Genomic DNA, 26,801 nt, shown 5'->3' with positions numbered 1-26,801 from the left:
ATCCTAAGAAGGGAAGACATCCCTGATTAGTATCAGCAAGAAACTACGATCCCTCATAAAACCATCCAAGGCGAGCTTTGAAAGAAAAATTGCCAAGGACTCCAAAGATAATCACAAGGCATTCTTTAGCTATGTCAAGAATCTAAGTGGCAATGCTCAGATCTGCTCGGAGTTAGTGCAGAATGGCACAAAATACACTGAACCAACCGATATCGCCAACATCCTGGCAGACAGGTTTAGCGCAAGCGTCACCCCCATCTTACCCCCAAAAGGGCCCATAACCATACCAAAAGAATGCAGAGTCCCTGAAATCACAGATACTCAGGTTAAAACAGCCCTCTCCAAAGCCAAAAACACAGCATCAATGGGACCGGATGGTGTCCCAGGCTGCATCCTACACGAGCTCAAAGATGAACTAACCCCTCACCTAAACACACTGTTCAAACTCAGCCTCTCCACAGGCTACATGCCCATAGAGTGGCGCACAGCAACAGTTATTACGCTCCGCAAAGGTGGAGCCACAACAGACCCTGGGAACTATCGCCCTATAAGCCTGACTAGCTTGGTCTGCAAGGCTATGGAGCACATCATCATAGAACTCATTAACAGAGACATTGGGAACCTCCAAACACTGGCCCCTACCCAGTTTTACTTTGTTAATGGCAGATCATGCCTCCTAAACCTGGTGGACTTCTTTGAGACAGTTACCAAGGCTATAGATGAGGGAAAGGTGGTACACACAGCCTACCTAGACCTCGCTAAGGCCTTTGACACCATTCCCCATTCTGGTATTATAGACAAGCTCACCAGTTTGAACATAAAATCCCTATGTCACAAGATGGGTTGCCAACTGGCTCATGGACAAAACCCACATGGTGAGAGTGGTGGGAGCTAGGTCCGACTCTAAACTGGTTACAAGTGGCATTCCCCAGGGCTCAGTCCTAGGACCCCTCCTGTTCAGCATATACTTCTCAGAGGTACAGGCAAGCACAGGAGGACTATGGCTGACCAGGTTCACAGATGACTGCAAACTAGGAGCTATAATTGTCTCTCCAGCTGACACAGACATCCTCCAAAAGGGTCTCACTGAGATGGATACCTGGTGTCAAAATCATGGCCTCAAGCTAAATGCCAAAAAGTGCATAGTCATCCCCTTTGGAAAAAACAGTACCCACAAACTACCACATAGGTGGTATTCCCCTAAATATAGAAGATGTAATAAGGGATCTGGGGACTCAAGTAGATAGTAATCTCACCTTTGATAATCACATTGGTGAAGTGGTTTGAAATTCCTTCTACGTGACCCACCTAACCACAAAAGGGTTCGCATTCCGATCAAAAGAGGTCGTTGTTCCCCTCTACTCATCACTCATCAGACCCATCATAGAGTACAATGCCCCATTTGGGATGTACCTTACAAGACACCTGAAACAGCTGGAAAGACCACAGAAATACCTCACCAAGAGGATCACTGGCCCCAAACAGATGCCCTATACAGCTTGACTGAAGAAACTCCAGTTGTACTCGGTTGCATACTACCTACTCAGAGGTGATCTCTGCCTGACATACAAGGCCATGTCCAACCCAGAACTGATGGACATGCTCCACCTAAAGAAAACCTTATCCCCTCGAGCCACATGCTGTAGGGATCTAAACCTCACCACAACAATAAATAGGAAGTTCTGGAGGGATAGATTCCTGTCCTAGAGACTTCCCATGCTTTGGAACAATATCCCAGTCTACATTAGGCAGAGCTCCTCGCTAGCACTCTTCAAAAGAAACCTTGACGAGTGGATGGGAAACAGAAAGTTTACCTCGGGGATCATTTCAGTGGCTCTGCTGGACAGAAGCATAGGGAACTAATCTAAGGGGACGGCGAAAGCCAACAGATTCTGGATAGGCTTATAAATGACTTTGGGCAGATAGCCTAGTACAAACCTATGAATCTATGAACATGTATTTACAGACCAGTTTGATATACACATGACATACAGTTCTAATACATTTGTAATACAAGTATTTTATATAGATCATGTTGATGTTCACAAATGACATATAATTATTTACAAAATTCCAGGTAGATGTGCTGGCAGTGTCTCTCTTCATCATGCATACAATGGAAAAAGATTTGCTTTTTTAAGTCTTTAAAAACAGTATTGTTGGTTACTTGGGGGGGGTAATGATTTGAAGGTAAATGTAACCAGTTTGTGGTCCAACTTAACTAATAAGGGTAAACATTCTGGGGCCAAGTTTGTGAGAACCAGGTCAAGGGTATTTCCATACCACTGGGATTTCAGATATGATTTGATCCAGGTAATTCTCATTAACCCAATCTAAGAAATCTTGTGCAAACCCAGTGGTAGAAGTGTAGTTCAAGTAACCAATGATTAAAGAGCCATCTCTTATACAGATATTTTCAAGGAATGCCAAGAAGTTTTCATGATCCTTTTGAGCCATAGAAAGGGATCAGTAACAAGCTATAATGTAGGTTCATAGATGTAGGTTCATAGATTAGTATAAGTTGAAACTCTGACTTGCCTAGTATAGGCTACAGTTCAGTGAACTCATGGAGGGGTCATGAGGTACCACTTTGGAAAAGAGGTAAAATCCCTGATGAACACTGAGACATCTGTCTCATTACCACTGGACTTGAAGGACATTATAGGTGTAGGACTCCATCATGGATGGGGTGCTCTCATTACATTTTAACCAATGTCTTGATGCTACACAAATGTGGAGTCATTCCAGTGGCAAACTTGCCTCCAAATTGAGCAGTTTGTTAAGACTCGTGGCCCTGAGAAGGGTCATCCTGTTGTCATTGTCCAATTTATGATTTTGTATTGTATGTTCATTAGATGACCTCTGCATAAAAAGTGGCACAATGGGAACAGCAAAGAGTTTGGCCAGTATGCAGAAACCTATGAATGAAAGATGCAGACTATCCCTTGCAGTGCAAGTAGGATTGACAATTATCTTGTCCCAGGGAAATTCACATGGTACCTCCTTTTATGCTTCTCTACTTTGTGTTGAGGGGTGCCAGATCAGGAAAAGGCAGTGGGCACCTTGTGTGCCAGCTACAGCCCTGTGTTGGATTATTGTAGTTCTGTAATGGTATCTCTTGTAAAGTGAGAGCTTTGTGAATGGAAGTATATGCAATGAAATTAATGCCTAATTCGGCTACTTTAAACTGTCTACTTGTCACTTATTTATATGTTAATGCCGTGGCATAAAGTCTGCTGCATTTTGCTTTCTTTTTATGCATTTTTTTAAATAATCTCTTTAGATGTTAGCAGGTGTTTCTCTTTGTTTTAGTGTGGCAAGATGTATCTTTATACTGTTCACAAATAGAATTAAATAAAATGGTGCTGCATTTTTGTTAGGTTATCATTTTTCTAATCAGTGGTTCTTCCCCTTAGAGTTATCTTTAATGTGCCTGGTAAGAATGTGTAGTAATAAAAAGACAAAAACAGTGGTGAAAAATATTTGATATATAGGTATAATGTCAATACTGTTTGACACTTGAGCTATCGTGTTTAATCTACATCCAGTATCATTTGATCTTTTGGATCTGCAGGTAGAAAGAATAGCAGCACATATTGAAGACCCTCCATCAATTACAGCAAAAGAGGCAGATGATGACTCTTTCTGGGGAAAAAGTAACTTTGCCTATGAACTATCTGAAGATGGTTTTCCAACAGATGAGGTATGAATAAGGCTGATTTCATATCAGTGTTAATTTTTATGTTTTGCTTCATGACGTTTTCTCCTTTATTCAGACTTTTATTGCTACATAAAAGTAGGAAAATTGCAGCAATGTTTGTAAATGACATTCTTTTATTGTTAGCTCATTGTATATAGGCAGCTGTGAGCTGTGTATCTCTTTACAGTACTTGCATTTTGCGTGACTACAGCAATGTTTTATTTATTTTCATAACTGAGATTGTCAAGTGAAACATTGCCCATACATTCATGATAGAGATCATCCATTTTAGATTATTCTAAAAGTACTGCAAAAGATATTAATTAAATGGTGACACAAAAGAGTGTTGCATTTCACCATTGTGTTGAACAGAGCAGTCACTGAGATATTACTTTAAGAATTCACTGTTGCTGGAGGAATTACAGCCTTTCCAATCCTGCCAGAATACCCAGGAAAATTAGATTTCTAACTCCCAATGTTAAACAGCTGAGCAAACTCAACTAACCTTTCTTCTGTGGCATTTGCCCCACATATGTAATATTAAAATGCTTAAACTCACGACAAGTCTTTCATTTCCTTTTTCTAATTAAACAAGTATATGTCATATCTTAGCTGCATTCAAAACCATTGCTGGCGTACATCTTTTTTCCTTTTATGTGGTTCTCTTAAATACATACACATAAACCTGTTTAAGATTGTTGACTTTATATATGATTACTGCATTGAGTACGATTAAGGTCGGTATGTATCTTATTATATTGATCAGCGATCATCTAGTTTATTGCACAGTATAGCATCGTTGCATAAAATCTTTCAGTGTTACAAGTTATTTCAAGTAACATTACTTGTAAAAGGGATAAGCACCCTTAAGTGAAATGAAAAAAAAAAAAAAGAAAATTCTAAAGGCAAACCAGGTTAAGGGGTTATCATCCACTCCTTATGAGAATTATTCCAGTAGTATTTTTGACTACTTCTATTTTATGGTGCCTCTAGTCTACTGTTTCATGTGTGATAAGCCTTTGGATGTGCAGATTTAGAAAAAGAAGAGTTAGAACACAAAACCTGTGAGGACTGTCTTCCTAGGGAGGACTTGGAGACACAGTTGGTGTTCCAGTGCGTCCTAGTAGATGTGGTATGCAGCAGCAAGACAGCTATACTAAGGGGAGGGAGAGATAGCATAATGTGATACCATGATATAAACAAACACACATGCAGACATACACACATATACATTGAGAAGCACTGACAGACAAATTCACACGCATACAGAGAAATACAGTAGATATAAAAAGCTTACACACCCCTGTTAAAATGCCAGGTTTTTGTGATATAAAAAAATTAGACCACAATAAATAATTTCAGAACTTTTCCCGCCTTTAATGTGACCTATAACCTGTACAATTCAATTGAAAAAGAAACAAATCTGTTGGGGGAAAAAATATAACAAATAAAAAACATACAATATGCTGGTTGCATAAGTGTGCACACCCTTAAACTAGTACCTTGTTGTGTATGTACACCCCTAAACTAATACTTTGTTGAAGCACCTTTTGATTTAATTACAGCATTCAGTCTTCTTGGGTAGGAGTCTATCAGGATGGCACATCTTGACTTGACAATATTTGCCCACTCTTCCTTGCAAAAGAGCTCCAAATCTATCAGATTGCAAGGGCATCTCTTGTGCACAGCCCTCTTCAGGTCAGCCCACAGATTTTCTGTTGGATTTAGGTCTATATATACACACACTACCACCAGATTGTTGAGTTAATACACCTCAGATGTCTCATTATGTGCAAATGAATACAAAAAGGAAGAAAAATCATAGAATACAAAGCAGCGCAACTATCTCCCCACATGCCTCTTTACTGCCCTTGATTTTTGTCACATATCGTTGCTCTGTCCCTAGAATTATGGAGTTGCTGGTAAACTATTGAGGAATAAATCAAACAAAAAAATCAGGCATTAGTTTCTTATTTTTAAGGGAATGCTGCTGACAGAATGCTGCACTCTGAAGACATTGCTCTCTCTCTCTCTCTCTCTCTCTCTCTCTCTCTCTCTCTCTCAGGGACTGTCTTCTTCTATGCATTCACACATTGTTGTTGTCTCTTTCTCTCTGTCGCACACACACACACACACACACACACACACACACACACACACACACACACACACACACACACACACACACACACACACACACACACACACACACACACATTTCTTTTATCTATTTATTTATTAATTTATGTTTACTAAACAGCAAAGTGTTGTTTCGTGAACATAAAAACACTGGCAGTCATTCTTTGTTTTGTTTTTTACTGTCTAAGCTTAATGGTAGATGCTTTTATGAAGCTGTGGACCTGTTTTCCTTATGGTATTACCTATATATTAACACCCTGCAGGACAATGTTCATTCTCCAACTAGGGTGGCAATGTACACATCACGCATTCTCTAAAAAAATATACATTACTTCCATCTTAGTGTTAGGTCAAAGTGTTAGCTCACTTGAAGGGTATTGCAACTCCCTTATTAGACCCCCCTTGAGTGTACTTATCGTGAGAACTGGTCAGTGGATGATGCAGTTAATATAGGTCTGCACTGTATCTTGCAACATCTTCAAATCCCATGGACATATGCAAGGTGTCTGTTTGTGGACTTCAGCTCTGTATTTAATACAATAATTCCAGAACTTCTTCACTCGAAACTCTCACAGCTTTCCGTTCCTGCCTACACCTGTCAATGGATCAACAATTTTCTGATCAATAGGAAACAGTAGGTGAAGCTGGGGAAATTTACATCTAGCTATCGCACGATCAATAAGGGTGCCCCCCAGGGATGTGTGCTCTCCCCACTGCTATTCTCCCTCTATGCTAATGACTGCAACTCTAATGACCCCCTGTCAAACTTACTAAATATGCAGATGATACAACCATTATTGGGCTCATTGGTAATGGTGATGAGTCTGCATACAGATAGGAGGTTGAGCAGCTGGCCCTTTGGTGAAGTCAGAATAATCTGGAGCTCAATACTCTTAAAACTACGGAGATGACAGTGGTCTTCAGGAGTGGTTCTACGATATCATCCTCCCTCTTTATATTTAATACTGCTGTGTCGGTTGTGGAAATCTTCAGGTTTTTGGGATCTGTAGTCTCCTGGGACTTGAAGTGGGAGAACATTGTACGATCTATCATAAAAAGGCATGACAGTGAATGTACTTTCTGTGACAGCTGAGGAAGTTCAACCACCCACAGGAGCTGTTGATTCAGTTCTACACAGCTGTCATTGTGTCTGTTCTCAATTCATCCATAACAGTGTGATTTATATCTGTGTCTAAACATGACAACATAGGTTACATCGAATAGTCAGGTCTTCTGAAAATATCATTGGTGCTAATTTGCCCACCTTACAGGAAATGTAGTATTCCAGAGTCATGAAATGAGCAGGGAAAATCATCACCAACCCTTCACATCCAGGCCGCCATCTTTTTGAACTGTTACCATCGGCCAGGTGTTATTGATTAATACGCACCAAAACAAGCAGATATAAGAAAAGTTTTTTTACACAGACCATCAAGTTCATAAATGGTCAGTTCAACTTATTAGGCTGGGTATTCTTTTTTACAAGCCTCCGAGGGTTCTGCAATATTGTTTACTTATTGCTAATACTTGTTTCTTTCAGAGTTTATTTCAGTATTTCTTGCACTGAGTTGCACTTTGCATTTTGTATGTATCTGTATATGTATATTTACATTTTTGTCTTGTTTTTAATAGTTGTATGTATGTCCTTTATGTAATTTATACTTGGACAGTCATTGAAACCAGAGTCAGATTCCTTGTATGTGTGCATACCTGGCCAATAAATGTGATTCTGATCCTGATCTTTTTATTAGCACTGTTGAATCCAAGTAATTTCTAAAGTATTACATGGAGTCAGCTTAAACTTTGCATGATGCCGAAGAAAACTGACATTGGTAGTTGGACACAAGATGTATAGCTTAAGAGATGATTATGTACATAAAAATAATTTTCATATTTCTGTAAATTAAGTCTGGCTAGCAAAAGTTCTGCTGACGCTATGTGTCTTGGTTATGTGGTTTACAAGTTATGGAAAATTGTTTGTAAAAGTCAGTGAAAAATTTGAATTTTTTTTCTCTATTTTTCTTCCCATACAACTGACCATCTCCTAACTGTGGTGCATCTCCTGACTCTGCCAGACTAAGTATGTCTTAAAGTTGTGGTCAGATATTCGATCTTCCAAAATGTCAAATACCATATGGTTGAGACCATATGGTCGACATTTGGAAGTTTGAATGTCTAATAAAAAAAAAAAAAAAAAGAAAAACATACACTAACAGTGCGAGCTGGGGGGCAAGCCCCCCTGCACCACCCACACCCCCCCTTCTAAAATATACCAACTCCAAGACTGCACTTCAGTGCAGAAAAGGGAAATTCTCCAATTCTGCACCATATGGTGCCGTTATAAGTCAACCTTCGAACACTTGAAATGTCGAACCATATGACGTTCGACATTTCCAGCGTTCGAAGATTTGACATAGACAGCAGAGAGGAGATCCAGACCTCCCAAGACAGTGTCTTATTGCTGCCATGGAAATATTTTCTATTTTAGACCTTGCCCTATGTGCAGCCAGTAATACCTCAAGGGTGGGATGTGAGATGGGCATCACCTCTGGAACTTCATTCATCAGCAAGACAACCACTCACCTTTGAACAGCATTTTGCAGTTGTTTCCTTGTGCTCTGCCAGGGAAATCAAATAATATTGTGCCCCTCCCTCCTTACTACCAGGATGGGCACAGTTGGCATTCCCTGCCAGTACCTCAGAGGTCCAAGCATCTAATTTCATCCAAGTTGCCTGGGTCATAGTCAATGATTTATAGGTCTATACCACTACGTAGGGATTAAAAATTATAAATCTGGATATTCTGTATTATAATATACTAGTGTGTTAGTGTAAAGCATTTGAGTGTATTGACTTTTATCGTTGTAAAGAAAGTACTTTACTGAATAACACCTCACAAAAATGCCATAAATATATCAGTGTAGATGGGGGCACAGCGACAGCTCATATCTATTATGATAGATTTGATGGTAAAAGGCCAATGATGTGTATTCACATTTGATGTCAATGCATTTTATAAATCTATACCCCATGAAAAAGGACTAGAGGCAGTAAAAATACTGACTAGATGTCTCGGACCTATACAGTTTTGAGTTTAATGTTTTTTTGGGTCAATTAACTGAAGTAGTATTGCCTAAGAATATGTTTTATTACAACAAGGAGTGCTATTTACAGCTTAGAGGATACTGTAATAGTGGCAGCTTTTGCTCCAGTCTATGTGTTTATGGCATTTTTTTAAAGCTTAATACATTTACAGTGCAGAACATATTATTTTCTTTATATCCATAAATATCAGGAAAATATATTTGTATGGTTTGGACAAGCAGCAGTGAAGAATTGTGTGATTTTTAGAAGTATTTGAACAACAATGAGTTTGAGATCAAATTTAGCATGTTTGCAGAGCTCATTAAACACTGATTTTTTTGGAAGCTGAGGTTACCAAACTCATTGATGGCAGCATACTGACTGCACTGTATAGAAAGTTCTTTTCCAAAATACATTTTTGCATTTCAACAGCTGCCATCCATGCCGTGTGCTTAGGAGCAATCCAAAATCACAATACATGCCATGTGCTTAGGAACATTCCGAAATCATGTACACAACATGCGCTTTGGAACATTCTGAAATCAAAATACACATCATGTACTTAGGAACTTTCGAAAATCACAATACATACCATGTGCTTAGGAACATTCCAAAATCACAATGCACAGCATATGCTTAGGAACATTCCAAAATCACAATGTGCTTAGGAACATTCCAAAATCACAATACACGCTATATGCTTAAGAACATACCAAAATCACAGCACAGGAGTACAAAATGAATTTGTAGTGATCCTAAGCTTTGTGAGGAGGTGTTTTTAGATCTTGCACAAAGGTTTACACACTGGGCATATTCTAATGGGGATTTCCAACTTACTCAGGCAGAGTTTTCCAAAATGGTCAGAGCTGACATGTTACAATATACTTCCCAAAGCAACAGCAAACAAGAAAACATTCATTTTGTTGCTACTTGAATTAACTCTTTTGAGACGAGGAATCTCATTAAAGACACTGGCAATTTTATTGAGCAACAGGTTGGTTTGGCAATTAATATAAATTTGGTTAAAGAAGAAATGAGTGCTTGTCACAGTTTTTTACAACCACAAAAGGCATAGTAACCCTAACATACTGCCCCCACCTTCAACCACATGATGTGGAAGTGAGACATGTAGGAACTGTAATAAATGTGATGTGTTAAATATACAGTGGAGTCCATCATGCAAATAAGAACTGTGGTACCAAGTAACACTAGAAATATAATTTACCTTACAAATGTTTTTGTAATGCTTTCTGTGTTGGTCAGACAACATACTTGGCTTAAAAGCCAGAGTTCCTCACATCTAGTGACATTACATGTTTAAAAAAAATCAAAAGTGCATTACACAAACACACCTTGATTAATTTAAATGCTGTATTCAGTTTTATTCTCATTTTATTTCTCATTAATGCTGTTTCCCAAAGTTCTAATATGCATAAGGAACATCCACAAAGTATTTTTGATAAAAAAAGAAAGAAGGTAGACTGTAAAGATGGAGGCATCGTGGCTTTGTATTGGAAAAGTACCTCACAGGATGCACAGTAGCAAGTCCCGCCCAAACCATGCCTCTATGCTGACAATTCCTGGCAGCCTCCTGAAACTACTAAATATTCATATATGTGCCGGCATGAATATTGATGTGTGTTCTGGTGGGGCAACGAGTGCACATTAATGGCATAATTGTTTATAAAGCCATATTCCACTAACGAAAGTAAAAGAGCGACTGCTTTTACCAGAATACGCGAATAAAACATGTGACAGTACTGCGCTTAGCATACGTTGTCATACAGCACATTTCCAGAACGTAATGCATCTTACTCACTTACCTTCACTTGTATCACTGGGCAAACATAATGTGTTAAGAAATATAACACTAATAACAGGATGCATTTTACGAAATGCATACTGTTAACTCATTTAACAGCAACTGTCAATGGCCTTTCAACAGGCTTCATAGTACTTGTACTTGCTCACCAGTGCCACACAATTAACGCTCAAAACCAAGCAACACTTAATAAAGTCAAAGGACTTCAACTCAGTTTTTTACCTGCAGCAGGATTGCTAGCCAAACCTTACGTGGTAGGAGGTATTGCATTCCACATTTGCAAGGAATACACTGCAACTAGCGTGGAAAATGAAAACACATCTACATCTTGTCAAGTCATAAGGCGCATTTTAATGAAAAAGTGCCTTTCACATCATTTAATTGATGTTTATGAATGAAGAAGCAGCAGCTCCACCTTTTTATATACTACAGAACTTAGACTACACACTTCAGTACAATCCAAATCAAAAGTTTAACATTATGATTTATGAAGAAGGAACACCACTTTCTAGTACAGTGCATTCCTCCAGAATGGCTATGGCCAAGGGGCACCATGTGTCTGCAAATGTTTCTGACAAACATAGGTTAAGTGGCTGTTGTCATGATTCTCATTGCCTTAAGGCAAGTGTTTTCAGTATCAAAGACATTCAGCAGCAGTCAGAATCAATGTATATGTGATTTTCTTGACTTTAACTGTTTCATGGAAGTTTCATTGAAACTAGTTTCATGGAGTGCTTTCTGTAGGAACGTTGCAAAAGGGACATCTTGGCGTTATACAGTGTATCACATACTCAAGGATTTCATTGCTTAATATTTCATTAAGGTATGTGCACTGATTGCATAATGGCAGCAGGACACCTTGGCATAACACAGTGTATCACATGCTGAAGGATTTCTTTGATAAATATGTCATTAGTGCATGTACATGTAAAAATCAAATGAACAAGAATCCAACTAATAGCCACACCATAATGAAAGTTCTGAAGAAGTCCCACTTGGGGACGAAAGGGCTTAGCTGTCTGTAATAAATCTGTGGAGTTTTTGCTGGACTTTTGCTAGTTCTTCCATGATTGTGGTGTGGTTATTAGTGCATGCACAACCAGTGCCTAGAGTTGTTGTAAGGAAAACTTCATTTTGTCTAGTATTTACTTATGATTTAAGCAGCTCGGCCAGTATGTAACCATGTTTAACTGCAGCTGTGCATTTGCTTCATTGAGTTACTTTACTTGCTATGTTGGAATCACGTTTCACTGATGTTGACTTTCAAGAACTCCTGCTATATGTAACACACTGTGCATTTGCACTTGTTCGAAAAGAGTGTCTTACAGACTGCAAGATTTCTTGACTTTAAATTTACTGAAGCCGTTACATTATCAAGTCAGTTGTGTCTGCATTTTCATTAGTTTTTGTCTGCATTTTCATTAATTCACTTTGAATGTACTGCATACTGCAGGATTTATTGGATGGACTAAGCCATGACATTTTCCAGCTTAATAGCCTTGAAAATCATATGGCTTAATGAAGCACAACTGAAAGAAATGCCATGGTATGTAACACTATTGGTGTTTGCACTTGAATGATTCTATTCCTGTGGTGTGGTCATCATTAACAATATTCAAGAGGTACAAGCAATGTATGCATGATGTCACTGGCCAGTCGGCATGCATGTCACTCATTGGATGTTTCCATGCCCGTTTCCACTGTCAGCCAGTAAGGACGTCCCCACATTGGTGCAGAACTGGGTGTGAGGTACTTCACTAATACAAAGCCGACATTCTTTCCCCTAGATTGAATTACTACTTATGTATTTCAATATTTAAATAGAAAGCCAATAATAGAACTGTTTTCTCTCTTTCTTTTCTGTATTTCTTACCATTGGTATTGATTAATGTCTGCCATGTGACTTATTTGAATTGCTATATAGTCCTGCTGAGATGTAATATATTTAGATTTAATTTTTGTGCTGTGGAAGCTGCAGTCACCAATGTAAGCAGTTGGTAAGTTGTGTACTGGATGTAATTTTAGCCATTATATAAAATAGTTGATCACTGCCACTTCACTGTATATATGTCTATGTGTGTGTGTGTACATATATATATATATATATATATATATATATATATATATATATATATATATGAAATTATGTGCACTTATTTTCTCTTCTGCATTCTCTCTCTCTCTCTTCTCCTTCACAATGAGTTACATGTGGCACTGAATGGACAGACTTCCAGTATTTGTTTTTTAAGTTAGGAACATGGTACAGAGGGGAGAAGCCATATCTCTCAACCTCTTAGAGCAAGAAATCTGGAAAAAGCCATACATAAAAGTGGGACAAAGGCCCAAAAGTAGGAACAATTTTAAATATTGCCCTTACAAACAGAAAGTTGATAGAATAACAGGTTTTGCATTAGTATGTATTTTCTGAATGGTATGAAATCTGAAACTCAAATGTCTGTCATTATTTTCTAACTTCAATCTTTAATGAGTTGCCACTAATTTGCCAGAAAACCACATTTTTATGAAAAACGGACCAAAAATATGGAGCAAAATTCTGGGCATTCTGCTAAAATCTGTACAGTTGAGAGATATGGGTGAAGCCATAACTGCTACTTGTGTGACCTAGGTTCAAAATGTGAGCATGGTTCATAGGTTCATAGGTAGGTACTAGGCTATTGGCCCTGGGGCCTATACAAGCCCAGCCAAAAAGGTACCCTGGCTTTTGCCACCCAAGAAAATTATTTTCCTGTGCCACTGTCGAGCAGAGCCACAGAGGTGATCCCCGGGGTGAATTTCCTATTTCCCATCCAATCATCAAGATTTTTCTTGAAGAATGCTAATGAGGAGCTTTGTTTCATATAGATAGGTAGTTTATTCCAGAGTATGGAAAGTCTCTGGGACAGGAATCTATCTCTCCGGCATGTTCTGTTTATTGTGGTGACAAGGTTTAGGTCCCTAGAGCATGTAGCTCAGAGGGATTGAGATTTCTTTAAGTGGAGCATGTCCAGCAGCTCTGGGTTTGACATAGCTTTGTATGTTAGGCAGAGGTCACCTCTGAGTAGGTGATATGGGACGGAGTAAAGCTGGACTTTTTTGAGACTGTCTGCGTAGGCCATCTGTTTGAGGCCAGTAATCCTCTTTGTGAGGTATTTCTGCGGCCTTTCCAGTTGTTGTAGATGTCTTGTGAGGTACATACCAAAAGCAGGATTGTACTCTATAATGGTTCTAATGAATGATGAGTAGAGGGGAACAATGACCTCTTTTTTTCTGGATGAGAAACCTTTTATGATGAGGTGTGCCACGTAGAAGGATTTCCTGACTACTGTGGCAATGTGATTATCAAAGGAGAGACTACTGTCCACCTGTGTCCCAAGGTCTCTTATCACACTTTCGGTGTTAAGTATACTACCGCCTATGTTGTAGTTCATGGGTACAGAGTTTTTACCAAAGGGGGTGACAATGCACTTTTTGGCATTGAACTTGAGGCCATGGCTTTGACACCAGGCATCTGTCTCAGTGAGGCCCTTTTGTAGGATGTCCACATCATTAGGAGTTTTGATTATGGCTCCTAGTTTGCAGTCATCTGCGAACTTCGTTGGCCAAAGACCTTCTGTGTTAGCCTGTACTTCAGAGAAGTAGATACCAAACAGGAGAGGACCCAGGACTGAACCCTGTGGTACTCCACTTGTCACTGGTCTGAAGTCAGATTTGGAGTCTGCTACTTTCACAGTGTGGGTTCTGTCAGTGAGCTAGTTGGTAACCCATCTTGTGACATAGGGATTTATACCAAGTTTAGTGAGTTTATCTATAATTCCAGAGTGGGGGATGGTGTCAAAAGCCTTGGCAAGATCTAGATAGGCTGTGTGAACCACCTTATGGCAATCAATATTTGCTTGGGACTAGTTGTCATCCATCCCATACATTGAAATCGTTACCATATGGGGAGATTATTAGGTTGTCCAGGCTTTGTAATGATAATTTGGATTTAGAGAAACAAATTAATTTATTACATATGTTCTTGCGGAGGGGTTATAGTGAAAATTTAATTTGTGAATCAATTGATAAGTTAATACAATCAAATTTGAATAATGAAGGTACTAATAGCAGAAATAACATTACAAAAGTTAATATTAATTTGAGAGCTGAAGTAGTAAAGAGGGTTAATAAACAAAAAATATTTTTTGTTACAACTTTTAATTTATTAAGTGTTAAAATTTGGGATTTAATTAAACACTACTGGAAATTTTTGTTACGAGATGAACTTTTATATAGAATTATTTCCAATGTTTCCTACATAGCTTATAAGAGAGGACAGAATCTGGGGGACAAATTAGTTAAGGCGTATTATGTCTCTCCAGTGATGAGACCTCCCCTTTCTTTATCAACTTGTGGTACTATGCCATGTTATAATTGTAATGTTTGTTCCTTTATTAAACCTAGTTTTCTAGGAGTAATGGAAAAATATTTAAACCACATAGCTGTTTTATGTGTCACACAATGGGTGTGATTTATTGTCTCAAATGTCCCTGCAACCTTTTCTATATTGGGAAAACTAAAAGGAAATTTAGAATAAGGTTGCAGGAACATATTCGGGATATTAAGAGGGGAATTTTGGAAAGTCCTTTAGCATCCCATTTCATAGAAGAACATAATGGAAATGCTAATTTATTGCAAACCACTATTTTAGAACAAGTATTTCTTAAGAAGGGAGATGAAAGGCTACTTAAAAGTATTTTGCTCTACAAAGAAACTGTATTCATATTGAAATTCAATACATTGTCACCAATGGGTTTGAATAGAGAAGTTAATTGGAGAAGTTTACTTTAAATTTTATGTTAATCAGTTTTTATTGTGTATTTGATTGCATTTAATTGAATGATTACTTAATGTATATATATGGGAATGTGTCTTTATTAAATTTGTACTTGTTGAAGGCTGTAGTGGCCGAGGCGCTAAGACAGATTACAATAAATTTTATTGGTTTGGAATCCTTTGTTGTTTTGTGGATTTTTTACTGGTAGTTTACCAGTTCTTGCTTGCTGTTCATTGTGTGAACCACCTTACCCTTGTCTACGGCCTTGGTGACTGCTTCAAATAAGTCTATCAGGTTTAGGAGACATGATCTGCCTTTTACAAACCCGAACTGGGTGGGATCCAGAGTTTGGAGATTACCAATGTCTTTGTTTATAAGTTCCATGATGATATCTTCCATGGCCTTGCAGACCAGGCTCGTCAGGCTAATGGGGTGGTAGTTCCCTGGGTCCATGGTGGCTCCCCCCTTGTGGAGTGGGATAACCGTTGCTGTGCGCCATTCAGCAGGCACAAAGCCTGAGGTGAGGCAATGATTGAACATGGTACTTAGGTGGGGTGCCAGTTCATTCTGTAGTTCATGTAGAACGCAGCCTGGGATGTTGTCTGGTCCCATGGATGCTGTGTTCTTGGCTTTGGAGAGTGTGTTTTTTACCTGTGCAGCCGTGATTACAGGAACTTTGCATTCTTCCGGTATAGAGATGGGCTCTGTAGGGGGTGAGAGGGGGGTAAAGTTATCACCGAACCTATCTGCCAGGATGTTGGCAATATCAGTTGGGAATATATATTTAGTGCCATTGTGCTGTAACTCAGAGCAGATCTGAGTGTTGCCATTCAGATTCTTGACATAGCTATAGAATGCTTTGTAGTTGTCTTTAGAATCAGTGGTGATTTTGTTTTCGTAACTAGCTTTGGAGGATTTTATCAGGGATCGCAGCTTCTTACTGAGGCTGACCAGGGAGCTCCTCCACTCATGGGATTTTACTCTCTTTTCTTCCTTCTGTTGTACAGTTTGTTTATGGCAGGGGACCACCAGATTGGCTTCCTTTTTTTGGAGGATAGCGTCTTGGTTCTGTTTGGGATAGCACGATCCATGCACTCAGGTAAGTCCTTATAAAGTGCAATTGTGTAGGATTCAGTAGTCGTAACTGTATTGTCCATCTGCATGGGTATCATGAAGTTAACCACTTCTGTCTTAAGAAGCATGAAGTTGGCTTTGGAGAATTATTTTACCATGGTTTCCTTAATGGGGGGTGGAGGCAGGATGCGGATATCTAGGGTAATTAGCTTATAGTCGGATCGGACCAATGAGGTATTGACTTCAGGTGTGGAACACTGGTCACTCATATTCGTAATGACTAGATTTAGGGTATTGTTGCCCCTGGTGGGGGTGTGGATAAGTTGATCCAGGGGATTGGAGTTTATGAATTCCAGAAAGCGTTGAGCGAAGGAGTTGGTACATGAGTAGTTTTCCCAGTTAATGGTGGGGTAGTTGAAATCGCCCATTATTAGGGTGTTTGGTTGAACCCTAATATTTTCCAGTACATCAAGAAAAGAGGAGTTGGAATCCTGGGGCATGGTGGGTGATCTGTAGCAAGCTACAATTTGGATTGCAGTTTTGCCCAGAGTTAGTTGCACTTGGATAACCTCGGCTGCATTATGCTGAGCAACTAGCCTGGAGGTGTGGATATCCTTAATGAATATGGATACACCTCCACCTTTGGTGTTCCGGTCCAGGTTACATGGCCTAAAAGTGTGGTATGAGTTATAGCCTGGTAGTGCAGGGTTGCTCTCTGGAGCCTTGAACCAGGTCTCAGTCACTGCACAGATATCGATGTTCTCCATTTTAAGGAGTGCTTCGAGTGAGTGGATTTTGAGATTTAGAATTCTGGCATCACCCTCAGTTTTTGTTTGCCTGTTCCTGTTATGGTGGTGAATTTGTCATTTGAACCTTGCCTAAAAAAGGCACTATTGGGGCGGCAAGAACCTTAGCTAGTATCCAGAATCCCAGGGGTGACAGGTGCAGGCCATCTCTGGCAAAGTATCGTGGTCTGTCAACCATGTCATCCCAGGCAGACAGATACTGGATCCGTTTAGAATGGCACCAGAAGCTTAGCCAATTGCTGAAGTCAATCATTTTGTCCTTGTACTGAGGCATCATTCTAGGTGATGGCAGAATGCTACTCAGGGCTAGGGTCATACCTGCCTGGGCTACAAGATCGGAGAGCTCTTCCATGTCTCTTTTCATGTAATCCAGGGAGGTATGTCTCAGGTCATTCACACCAACATGAACAATGACAGAGTCATATTTGTACTTGTTGTGGAGTGACTTCAGTGCGTGGGTTATGTGGCGGATCCTGGCACCCGACAGGCAACTGACAGTAACCTTCTCCTTGTTTAGCCTGGAGAGTGGGACATCAGTGTGCCTGACTATAGAGTCGCCTATGACTAGCGTGTTGGGTACGTTGTTTTGCCTTATTGGCTGTGGTTGAGTGGCACACTAAGTCTGCGGGCTATGTGTCATTTGGGTTGTGTTGGGGGGGTGGAGGTTGCTTGCATTTCTGCATTGGAGGTCTCTGTTGCTTGAGCAGATTATTATTGAGAGCCTCTGCAAATGTTTTTGTATTTCTATGTGTGGATTTTGATGGTGTAGATTTAGTGAGACTATGTGATGAGTGTGGTGTGGTGCAAGTGTTTACCTTCTCCTCTTGACTGTCAAGTTCAGTCTTGATTGTTGTTGGGTGAAAGCGCTTACCGGATTTATCTGTTTGTTCCAATAAAAGACTTATACTGGATTGATTTGCTGCCTTTGGATGCGTCTCAGCTGTACCAGCTGTGTTTCGCCCTAGTACCTGACTTTTGCTGTTTTTTGGTGAAGAGCTGTTCTGTACAGCAGCCAAGCATTCTTAGTATTTGGTATTTTTTGGGTCATAGCAGTTGCTTTGGCTTAAATTTTAATTCACTGTCTAGTAACTCTTGGTAGGCTATGTGTCTTTCTCCTAGCTGTTGCAAATAACTGCTTGGTTTTATTAAACTCTATGCAATTTGTTTCCTTTTGCCCTTTTAGTAGATGTATTAAAACAAAGCACAAAGAAATTCACATAAGGAGGAGACAGTCAACCACTGGGGGTTAAGTTCATATGTTCTGTGTCATGGAGTTCCATCTCAAAAGCTTTCTAGGAACACTGACTCCTTGAATTTGGAGTTGTATACCTTTGCTCCCACCCATGTGTCCAGATTTCCTTTAAAAAGCTCAAGGCTCTGAAACTCATTTATCTAAATAAAAAGATATCTCGGACTAATTATATCTGGTGGCCTAAAGGACTGCTTTCAGTGTTATCAGACATTAAAGAAAGCTCATGTAGTGGGATTTGCAGATGCAGAAAGCAGGACATCACCATTACAAAGAGGGTAGTTATTACTCCTCTGTAGTAACATTTGTGAGACCATCTCAAATACTATCCTCAGTTCTGAAGACCCTTTCTTTGTGAATGCAAGCAAGAAGTGGGTCTGCCCATATGAGGACATCAGGGTGATTTTGCCCCTTGCAGCAGAACTTATATACAAACAGGCATTATATAGATTTAATACACAGACCATTGAGGAAGGGGAAGTATAGGAGATATGTCACAAACATTACAGTCTATTACAGTAATTAGCTAGTTCTGGGAGGGTAGCACTGTTCATTAAATGAATTGTACAAAAATGGTCTGTGTTTGAGGGTGGGGAGTGAGCTTAACCAAAGACGACACTGGTAATGTGAAAAAGTATTTATTTTATTTTTTTCTGCAGAGAGAACAGAGGCATGTGAAGTAATTTACTACAGACTGCAGTGAAGTCAGATAAGGTGGATAGAGTCAAGATGGAATGAGACAGACGTATGACCAGCTTATAGATGTCAGACACCATTTAAAGTTGTTATATTGTAGGAGGAGCTTATCTGATGGCTAATGAAGCATCAGTGTTTGCAGACATAAACCAACTGTATATGTGGCTGCATCCTGTGTTCATTTGTTAACTGAATTATTCTGCATTTCAATGTAGTAAGTCTAAACTGCCATGTTTATGGCCATTCCTTCCATCTTGTCAAGTGACTTATCTTTCAGTGTGATTCTCTTGTGCAGAGTCCTACTGTGGCTAAATCTAGCATGGAATTGCCTTATAGGCTGAAAAAAAATGATGTTACAGTTTCTGGATGGATGTTGCTTGATTTTCCCTGCTATACAATGACAGTGGAATTTGAATGGATATGCCCTTGGATTCGGGGACTATGGGGGTAAACTGCCCAAATAAGAAAAACATGTTTAATTTTATAGTTTGCTGATGCCCAAATTATAATCGTATGGATAAATGCACAAGTCTTCCACTACATAAACATTTATGGGCTTTTGTGTGATCAATAGCATTGCCTTGCACTACACCCTTAGTACAATGGCAGCATTATATTCCACCGCAGATGCAATATACTACATCACAATAGTATTCTCACTGTGGACTTCTTTGTCGTCATGACTAAAGCATTTTAAAATCTTAGTTATATACAGTACTTCTGAATAAACCCTAAACCTAGCGTCCATGCTAACACTATAACCTAGTTTAAAAGTTATTTAGAGGTCAAAGTCTTCTGTGTGTTCTCCTGCAAAATGTATTTTGACTCTAGCTCGGTCAGTACTGGTGTACCACAAGGGTCAGAACTTGGTCTTCTATTTTCCCTGTTTATAAATGACCTTGCCTATGATACGCCTCTTGTAATATAGTTATTTATGCAGATGACCTCCTTCTAATTGAATCTGGCAAATCTCTTTCAGTCCTGAAATACAAATGTCAGACTAGATTCTCCTTGCTCTGGAACTGCATTTTCAACATTAGCCTCATAATTAACTCAGATAAGTCTATGAACATAGTGTTTGTCATCCCAAGGAAAATAGCAACTCCTCTATCCTGCTAGTAAAAAGACAGCATAAGCAACACACTATGCAGTATAACTGAAGAAAAATGCCAAGGCATGACATTCAATCTTTCTCTGACCGTTAATAAATGCACTGAAAAAGTTGTTAGTAAAACACTTAAGACAGATGAAATTTTCAGCAAAATATCTCATCTTCTATCCCCTTTTCTTCAAAGAGCAATAGTCAAAAATTGTCTTATCCCCAAATTTGAATCCAGCCACTGCTCCAACTTCACAGACTACAAAGGGCCGACAATAAAAAAACAATTTTCTGTTAGCTGGTGGGTACACCCAGCAGTACAGCCTTCTGAAAGAATTCAGCTGGCTACCAATATGAAGTCTGTTTTATTTTGTTGAATAACTAGATTGTCAAAACCCATAGGTTGAGGTTGACAATTTAGTTTGTTGGTAAACTACACAAAGCCAAACAGCACCTGCAAACAACACAGTGTTTTTGTGGGGAGACAATCCCACTTGCACCCCCCATACCCCCCTATCAATTATTTATGCCAACCCCAAAATCACACTACAGTGGGAAAAAGGGCAAATTCAATGATCGCCAGTGTACTGTGATTTCAGTCAGAATGGTTTAAGGAACTAAATTCTCAATTATATGGTCCCGGCTATATGAATTTTGACAATCTGGTTCTTCAATGAAATGCAATAGGCATATCAATACAAAGTAGAGACACCTTGCTTTTCAGTTTGTTATTCAAAATCATTATATTTTATCAATATCAAACAAAACCAAACAGCAAAAGCAATCAGGAACAGGATCGATTCTCCACTCAGAGATGCAACACACAGCACTGTTAAAACGTAGCAAAAAACAAAATGAACTAAACCACGGCAATAAGAAGACATATAATCCAACAGATAAAAATGTTTAATGTTAGCGCTTTTACATTTCACAATGACTGCTTCATCAGACAAATTCACATAGTTACACCCTTCATTTTAAAATAATATCAACCAATAAAAATTCTCTTTCAATTCATGAATGAAACTCATTAAAAGGCATACAGCACCTTCAACAACTATGAAAACTGAAAAAAAAATCATAAAAACATAAAATACATTATATATTCCAAAACAGTATCATATGAAAACAGTTGAATACATAAATAACCTCATTAATTCAACATATAAATAGACAAATATAATACCACACGCATTAAACAGATGTAAAACAATGCAAATATATTTCATTTAACTAAAGGTATATTCTTAAGAACAGGCCTGATACAAATCTTGTCATTCAAAGCTTTACCTTTGTGGGCTCGCATCCTGATAATCCACTTCAGTTCACAATTCTCAACCCTATTACTGACATCACCACCCAGAGGTCCAGGAGCTATAATCTCAACCACCATAAACCTGAAAGTATGAGTTTCATTATGGAATACATACTTCGCATGAGCATTAGTCTGAATGCTTTTGTTAATATTATAGACATGCTCTCTTATATGATCCCTTAGCCGTCTATCTGTTTTCCCTAAGTAAAACGCACTGCAGTGCTGACAAACTGCCAAATAAACTAATGAGGTTGTGTTGCATGTAGCTGTCAACCTAAACTCTATACACTTGCCTGTATCTGGGTGTACAAACATTCCTGCACTGTCTACATATTGACACCAATCACATGCAGTGCATGGAAAAGTTCCGTATGTCTGGACTAATTCCTTCCTAGGCTCATGGGCTTTAGGATAGCACAAAATCCTTTTCAAATTCTTATTGTTCTTGTAAACAAAACTCGGTCTGGAGCCAACTACTTGCCTAACTTCATTGTCCGACAATAGGATTCGCCAGCTCTTCCTCATAACCTTCTCTATCTCCTTAACATTACTAGAATAGGTAAGTGGGAACCTAAGATTGTTGCTGGTCTTGGCACATGCTGCAAGCCAAGGTCCAGATGAGAAATAAGATTTTCCATCTGTATCTCAAATTCGCCACCCTAGCCAGAGTACCTTCCTCTACACTTGTATTATAATCCCTACTTTTAAACCTCTCTTTCAGTACCTCAGCCTCCATTCCAAAATCTATAGTCGTGGCATTCAACCTAGATGCTCTCAGCCCCTGACCCTTAACAATATTGTTAAAAATATGGGGGGTACATGCTCTTTCTGTGCAAATAAGCATTCTTACTACATCCTTTTCAATACGATCTAGTTTTAAGAGTGCCATCATCCAAATTACAAATCTAGGAAGTCTACATATTGCCTGGAGCTGGTGATGGTAAACTCCAGAAAATCTGTGGTCAAATTCAAATCATTAAAAAAAGATCTCCAAAGAATCCTCCCCTGCCTCCCAAACCAGGAAGAGGTCATCCACAAATCTCCGGTAAAAGCCTATTTCAGGCTTAGTCAACAAATGTCCCTCCTCCCAATTCGCTAAAACCAGGTGCTGTATGTTTTTTAATGAATTTCATTCATCAATTGAGAGAGAATTTTTATTGGTTGATATTATTTTAAAATGAAGGGTGCAACTATGTGAATTTGTCTGCTGAAGCATTCATTGTGAACTGTGAAAGCGCTAACATTTAACGTTTATCTATTGGATTATATGCCTTCTTATTGCCGTGGTTTGGTTTATTTTATCAATATCGTCTGCTAGTAGCAAAAATACTGTTTAAGAATTTGTCTTACTTTTTTAGAGAAAATTCGGATGGTATCCCTACCTTAATTAGACCTAGGTTCAAATGCACCAGTGGGGGAAAAGTGTTTACAAGGTATGGATTTTGTATCTGGAACCAACTCCTTCCTGAAATAAATAAGGAAGCCACAAACACTGATTGGCTTTAAGGCAAAACTGAAAGAACGTCGTCTTAAAGGATTCAGAATGCACGTTTTAGTGGCACTGGTTAGTCATACACTAATGACTATAGACAAATACTACTGCAGATATATAATCCTCCTCTAAGTTTATAATTGTATTTTTTTTTCTTCCTCGTTGGTCGCTGAGTTGTGGCTGAAAAGGGTCAGTAGACTAGACTACCAACTAGGTTATCAGATGGCAATAAAATAAAAAAAATAAATAAATTGCAAATTGAGCACCTGCAAACTGTTTGTCAATTTGTGGGCATGTATTCTCCAATTTGTGGTCTTGTATTTATTTGTTGCTGGTCATCTGGCTAACGATATAGTAACGTACCAGTAATAACAGTGAGTAGTGCTCACAAGAACTGTTTCAGAACTTTTACAACATGAGAAGTGCTTTTCTTACTGTTGTCCTGTAGGCATAACTCTCAACCTCTTAGCCCAATAAATCTGGGCAAAGCCACAAATAATGGGGGGAACAAAGGCACAAAAATAGGGACAATTTTTAAATATTGCTCTTATAAAGTTGGAAAATTGATAGAATAATGGGTTTTGCATTAGCATGCATCTTCTGAAGGATATGAAGTTGTTGTTGTTGTTGTGTCTTTCGGCTTTTCCCGGTTAGGGGTTGCCACAGCGGAACTCCGGTCCGCTAATGATTGGCAGTAGATTTTTACCTGCCAAGTTGCACAACCTTCAACGAAGGTACGCCCATTCACGCATGACTCCACACAGAAGATGCTCTAGCTGAGAATCGAACAGGACAACGTCTTACTGTGAGGCGACAACGCTACCGCAGCACCACCACCACAGTCTGAAGGGCATGAAGTCTGAAACTAAAATGTCTGTCATTATTTAGTCACTTCTGCCCTCACTGATTTGCCAGGAAACTGCAAACTTTTTGAGGAATAGATTAAAAATATCAGTCAAAAGTCTGGAATTCTGCAAAAATCTGGGCAGTTGAGAGGTATGCGTGATGTGGTAGTCTTTAATGCATGAATTACAGTTTCTACATTTGGTTTATATTAGCTCCCTTTCTAAAAATGTGACATTTATGTTAGTAGACAATATTTTTATAATGTTACATTATGCATAATTTAGATTGGTGGGCCATCAGAGCAAGCAAGAGTCTCCATTTAACAATTTTCATACTGGCTTATATCAGAGTTTATGTACTTCTTATTAACATACTACTTGTGAACTCACTTGCATGTGTCATTAAGCTAAAATATGAAATCCCAGTTTAAAATCTAAACCAACATACTTGGTCTTTTCCAGGCAATGCAGTACAGATAATATCTGCTTTGCAGAAAAGTTTGAGCACAGCTTTGAAGTACAGTATTAACCTTTTACCCAGCAAAATATTTTGGGCCACCTGAAATTCATATGTTTCTGCATCGCCAGAAATGAGATAGTACAGGATTATTTCTGTTTATTTAACAAAAAGATAACTTTCAGTCAGATATTTGGCAAACTACTTTACTGATTATATTGTGTCACTTTTCACAGTGTAGTCATGTTAGCACCATTGGTATAAAGGGGTAAAGCCCTGAATATAACCCAGGTGACCTACGTCTGTCCTGTCTGAGCTGACATGGGTAGAAGAGGAAGGGTGGGGCTTAAGCCTGCACACCTCTCTTAGGAAGAGGAGAGGAAGCCTGCATGTGACTTGGGATCACATGGTACTTTTTCTCTACAAGTGGGCAGATCCATTGGATCACATCAAGTCAGACACATAATGTGTATTTCAAAGACCCATCGCCAACCAACTTCTTGGACGTAAATGAGCATGCACAGGGACTGTGCTCTAAAAAGGAAAAAAATACTGATCTGCCTCATAGCAGTTGCACAGTTCTCAGTACTCTTACCCCTCATCTCCATGGAACAAAAAGACTGTAGGACTCACACAACGTGGAGTGAGCAGTAGTGTGACCGTGAGAATAAGTATAATAGTCTGAGGATGAAAGGACCAGAAAAAAGAAAAACTTTTCAGAGTGTAGTCATAGCACAAGATTTCTAGGGTGCTGCTGTTACGCTCTAGCTTTCTCATACATAGTGGTGTTTCTGGTACACATTTTTCTGTCCTTGTATGTTCTTCCTCTATCTTTAGCAGTGTTACTGCACTCTGCAAGCAAAGCTGAGTGTTTCACCACATAATATCCATGTGTCCATAGGTTCATACTATGCTCTTGTTGATCCAGTGGATCATTTGTAGCCTTAGTCAGCAATCCCAACCATTTACCAAGACATGAGTTAATACCAGACCCTGGCCTAGTTGTGTCCCCTTTCCATAAGGGCTACAGGGGCAATATCAATGGTGTACTTAAAATTGCCCATCCATTCATCCAGGTTACATTTGAAAAGGGTCACGGAGTTACTTTGCTTAACCTCAAACAGGACTCTAGTCCACAAAAGAGGCATTCTGTGTGAAAGATATCTATCCTGCCAACAAGTCCCATTCATGATTCAGTGGAAGCTGGGGTGTGATATTTGTTTTTGGCTGTGTAGGAAGTTACAAATGACTGGACCTTTCAAGACTGTAAGGGCGAGGCGGTGAGTAGTCAGTAGGAAATGGAAAAAAAGAAAGAACATTTTAAGTTAGTCATGGTAACTCATGGTGGAAATGCCACCATGTTGTTTGGTAAGAAATGCTACAGTCTCTTGAGCTAAGTCAAATGCCTAGCCAGGTCCATGCAAAAGGGTGTATTATATTTTATTATTGATCTGATAAGAGAGGTGTAGAGGGAGACACTGACTTCCATGGATCTAGAAGTTATGGCCTGGCTGATTAGTCTGGCAGTACAAAAGGATTTTTCTAAGAGTGGTGACATGGTGGTGAAAAGTTCATTGTTAAAGAAGATGCCCAAGTACCTAATAACACCAATGTAATAGAAGCAAGCATGCCCATGTTTTCCAAAGAACAGAGTGGTGCACTTCTTGGCATTTAGTTTCAGGCAGTGGTCCACACACCCCTTAATAGCGTGAGTCAGGCTGTCAAAGCGAATACACAGGTAATCTGCTTTTTGTGTTGCAGCTCTGAGTTTGCTCTCATTGTCAGACTTCTTCAGGCATAGGCCTTTGGGGTCTGCTTTAATGTCATGAATAGATACCAAAGAGAAGAGGTCCATGGACTGATCCCTGGGGGACATCACTTGCGACCACTCTTTTATTTGAAAGTGTGCCTGCGATGCTAACAGACTGGGTTTTGTCATTGGGCCTGTTTGCTATCCACTTAGTTTGTCAGTGATGCTTAAGTGTGGAATGGTATTGAAATTTTGGCTAAGTATAAGTATGCCATGTCTAATGCCTTGTTGACTTGTTAAAAAAAATGTAACCAGGTACAAGAGATAGCCAGATTGCAATGGGTCCAGTATTTGATGACTGCCTATGTCCTTGTTTATAAGTTCCATAATGAAACACTCCATTGCCTTACAGATAAGGTTAATGAGGTTGATCAGTCTATAGTTGCCCAGGTCAGTCATG

The 26,801-nt window shown here is 39.2% G+C and overlaps 1 protein-coding gene across 3 annotated transcripts in view; it reads left to right on the top strand.

Annotated features, from left to right (window-relative positions):
* LOC122809736 (capping protein, Arp2/3 and myosin-I linker protein 2-like) overlaps nt 1-26,801 on the top strand; it is a 1,549,910-nt gene that overhangs the window by 1,258,749 nt on the left and 264,360 nt on the right. For all 3 annotated transcript variants that reach the window (XM_044081444.1, XM_044081445.1, XM_044081446.1), the window contains exon 26: nt 3,575-3,703. In XM_044081444.1, coding sequence (XP_043937379.1) covers nt 3,575-3,703 — 129 coding nt within the window. The remainder of the gene's footprint in view (nt 1-3,574; nt 3,704-26,801) is intronic.

Source organism: Protopterus annectens, chromosome 8.part0 (assembly GCF_019279795.1).
Source record: "Protopterus annectens isolate FY-2018-M chromosome 8.part0, PAN1.0, whole genome shotgun sequence".
NCBI classification, from domain to species: Eukaryota; Metazoa; Chordata; order Ceratodontiformes; family Protopteridae; genus Protopterus; species Protopterus annectens.
The sequence above is the reverse complement of the archived record's forward strand: the minus strand, read 5'-3'. Positions and strand labels throughout refer to the sequence as shown.